The 3842-nt window shown below is 33.8% G+C and overlaps 1 protein-coding gene across 2 annotated transcripts in view; it reads left to right on the top strand.

Annotated features, from left to right (window-relative positions):
- LOC117112150 (transcriptional repressor NF-X1-like) overlaps nt 1-2030 on the top strand; it is a 29394-nt gene extending 27364 nt beyond the window's left edge. For both annotated transcript variants that reach the window (XM_033255212.1, XM_033255213.1), the window contains exon 17: nt 686-2030. In XM_033255212.1, coding sequence (XP_033111103.1) covers nt 686-791 — 106 coding nt within the window. In that variant the 3' untranslated portion in view covers nt 792-2030. The remainder of the gene's footprint in view (nt 1-685) is intronic.
- The last annotated feature ends 1812 nt before the right edge of the window (nt 2031-3842 follow it).

Raw genomic sequence — 3842 nt, 5'->3', positions numbered from 1 at the left:
TCATAGGTGGATTCAAAGCGGCCCAGCTGGGCTGCCAATCTTTTCTAGATTTTTGCAACTTATAGAAAACTAATGGAAATAAAGAAAATTGCATCCAATGTTAATTTAGAGTTTGCTGCGTCCGACCATCTGGATGTGCCTTAGGCATAATTCGTACTCATGATGGTGGGGCTGAAGTAGTCTTGCCCTCCATCTATACAATTTCCTCCCTGAAAAACATGTAAACAAAGTATATTGGTGCTTCTTAATTGCTTGCAAAAAATAAATTGAAAGTGACATTGATAATTGATCATTGTTAATTTGTGGTTACCCAATTTAAACTACTACACAAAAACACAATGCCCATTGTTAATACCCACCAGTCAAGGTTATTTTCAATTTGTTTTGCATATTGTTATTTGCTATACCATGCTTAGGTAGTGCAGGTAGTTGATCTAGCAACCTAGTCGTATGGGACCCTTGATGTATTCTATACATATTATATAGAAGAAAAACATACAATTTTGTAGAACTATTCTTGAAAAAATGTTGTATCCTCAATACCCTAGAATATCTCATAGCAAATGAGACCTGTGTTGAAAAGTACAAGTGTTAAAGTCATTGGCTATACACTATTCCCAATTTTTATTCAACTTTCGTAATGTTAGGTTCAGTTTTGTTCATGTTAATTTTATTTTATTTACAGGTACACACCACTCGGCTCAGCCAAAAATGTGAAAGATGTTGAGGACGTAGATAAACAAGTTCCTGAGACGAAATCAGAAGTTATCGACTACTTTGATATGACATAAAAGTGAAAGAAAAATGCAAAAAATGTATTATCTGTTATGTGGCTATTTCGTGTTTCTCATTTACTTAAATCAAAAATGATCTTTAATAGAATTATTCGTTGGTTATGTATTCTTTGCGATGCCAATTAATCTGTATCAAAAATATAAAATTCTAGAGTATACAAAATTTGTTGATAATAATCTGTAGCTACTTTTAAGTTATTAAGTATACATTGGAAAACATAATTTATAATATAAAGATTTGCAACCGAAAGTGTCTTAAATCTCTGTTTCCTTTAAATTAACAATCTTTATGTGACCTTTAGATACTGTTATGCACTGGTGGCTCAAGAAATTTGCGGACAGGGGGCCCGACATGGCCGACTGGGGTCCGAACCACTAGAGCCTCAGTCAGGTTCCCAGAATAAATCTCTGGGTAGGGTTCATAGGTAGATTTTTAATGGCTTATCCTAAATTGTGCTTTTTGACCACAGTACAGTATTAGGGATTGGCAATCAAAATAACATTATTTGGAGAGGCAAATTATTATTTTTGATTCAATGACCTAGCTGAAGAACGGGGGTTCAGGCCTGTCCAACAGGGGAATTGCCATCCCCCGCTGGCACCACCGGTACTGTTATGTAAAGATGTTTTGTTTTTTTTGTGCATGTGCCTTACTTTAGCCTTAAAATGTGTCACCACTTCCATTCAGTAATCAGCACTGTTGATAATAATGAAATATATTAATTCAAAGAAATACAATTTAATTTTACATTGCTTCTAAAAGAAAAAAAAAATGGGTTCAATAATGATTTACATTTGAATTTATGCAACATTTTAAAGATGAACTGCCACCGAAAGAAAAACCTAAAATGTCCTCGAAACTACAGTAGGACTGGATTATTTAGAAACTAAATTTACCAACTTTCAATAAGTCACTGATCGTTTTCAGGCATTTTACTACGAACATCCTTAAATTTGTTGGTATATGACTAAGAAAATATTTAAACATCTATCTGTTAATTGGTGTGGGAAGTTTATCTTCTAATTTTTAGTTGAAAGCTTTGAACGTATTGAAATATACAAACTAAGCAATTAAATTCTTTTTTTTTTATTTCAAATTTTTAAATTTACATGACAGTATATTTAAAAAAAATATTAGAATGATGATTATTATTAGTGAAGAAAGTAGAGTAATCATGGTTTATGATATTATTTTTAGAGATGAGCAATTAAAATATCAGACCCTGCAAACAATAAGTTGTAATTGTTTATTGTTAAGCCAGATGTTGTTTATGTTAACTGCAATTTCGTTTAACAGGTTAACAATCTGTTTACAATTTAAGTAATCAAACGTACCGTATTGAATTTTGCAAGTGAACTACTTTCTGTTGAGGTATAAATTATAGATCAATGGCCGTATTCGACAGGGGTGGCGCCATTACTTGCCCGACGGGGGGCCGAGGTCCCCGACGAGGGGTGCCGATGCCCCGACGAGGTGTCAGATTTTCCCCGACGAAAGTAAGGTCGGCGTGGTCAAGCTTCGATTAAAAGGTCTCGAAAGTGGTCCTTCGGGTGAAGCCCCCGAAAATTTTGACAATTTATGGGTTTCAAAGGCTTATTTAATCGATTTTATAGTCTACTAATATGTAGAAAATACATATAATTTGTTTTTCTCCCTGACGAATTGTGCTTTTTCTCCCCGACGGGCCCCCCCCCCCGGCTCCACCCCTGGTATTCGACTGGTCGTTCTATGTTAACCACGCCCACCTGCGCAGTGGTAAAATCTTACTTAACGAAGACGACCAGTCGAATAGAAAATTGGTAAATACTCAACAAAACAAAATGGCTGAATAGTTACCGCGATACACGCTGCGTAATCAAGGATGCTTCAGATTTTGGCACTATGGGTTTTTCATTAAAAAAAATGTTTTCATCCAGTTCTTGAATTCTGTTCGCCTACAATTATTTTGTGACTTCAATGTGGGTAAATATTATAATTTTTATTTTCCGAAATTTAATCTAAGTTAGATTGAAGTTATATGAACGCAAATGTTGTTGCAAACAGACCAATCGGCCATATTTTTTTTTGTTCACGTGCGTAACTTAACGCTGATTAACGCATTCTGGTTACGTTAATTTTCGTTGTCAACGAAGTCTATTTTACGAACCAGTCTAATGAAAATAATACTCAACGAAAATTCGTACTCAACGAAATGAACCAGTCGAATAAGCCCTATGATATAATTGGTTTACGTACGCACATGTTCTTGATTTTCGCTCGAGGTTTGCTTCACTGGTTTATTAGGTGACAAATTTAACACATATTTGCTGCCGGTTATCTCATCGTATTTTAGTATTTCTCAACGTCACTCACCCAGAAATTATAATGCCGTCATTATCAAAATAGTTGGCAAAAGCTAATCAGCAATGTTAATGTCATCATGATTATCTTCGTCTTGACTAACAGAAATGAATAGACTTTCACTCCATATCGTGAGCAGCAAACATCCCCATATTTGATGCAGAAATGATTAACAATCGTCCTCTTACATATTAAATAACTCACCCCAGGGGCAGATCCAGGATTTTTCAAACGGAGGGGGAGGCACACAACATATTGAGAATAGATAAGTGAGAGCGCTAATTTCAGTATATGCCTTGAAATTTAAAAAATGTAGTGGCAAAACAAGTCAATCACAATCACAAATCAATTTATTCAATCCAACAAAATATTACAAACAAAAAGTATAAAAGAAAATTTAAATTGAAGGATTTGGGAGGCTCTCATTAAGACCACAGGTCGCAAGCATGAGACCACCTAGTAAATTTTAATAGTTAATAAAAAATTTGAAAAGAAAACAGAAAAATTATACGCACTTTCTTTTTCATTTTATGTTCAAAAAAGTAATATAAAGATTTTCTCTTCAAGGAAAAAAATTATAGCATATTTTAATTTTCCATTAATTTAATGAACAACTTAATCAAAATAGAAATTTTCTTTAATGGTATATGCATACATATAATATAAACAAAGACACACAAACATACATATATATATATATATATATA

Source organism: Anneissia japonica, unplaced genomic scaffold (assembly GCF_011630105.1).
Source record: "Anneissia japonica isolate Jap-2015-1 unplaced genomic scaffold, ASM1163010v1 scaffold2707_len876726_cov182, whole genome shotgun sequence".
In the NCBI taxonomy this organism is placed as follows: Eukaryota; Metazoa; Echinodermata; class Crinoidea; order Comatulida; family Comatulidae; genus Anneissia; species Anneissia japonica.
This window is presented reverse-complemented; position numbering and strand designations above follow the sequence as displayed.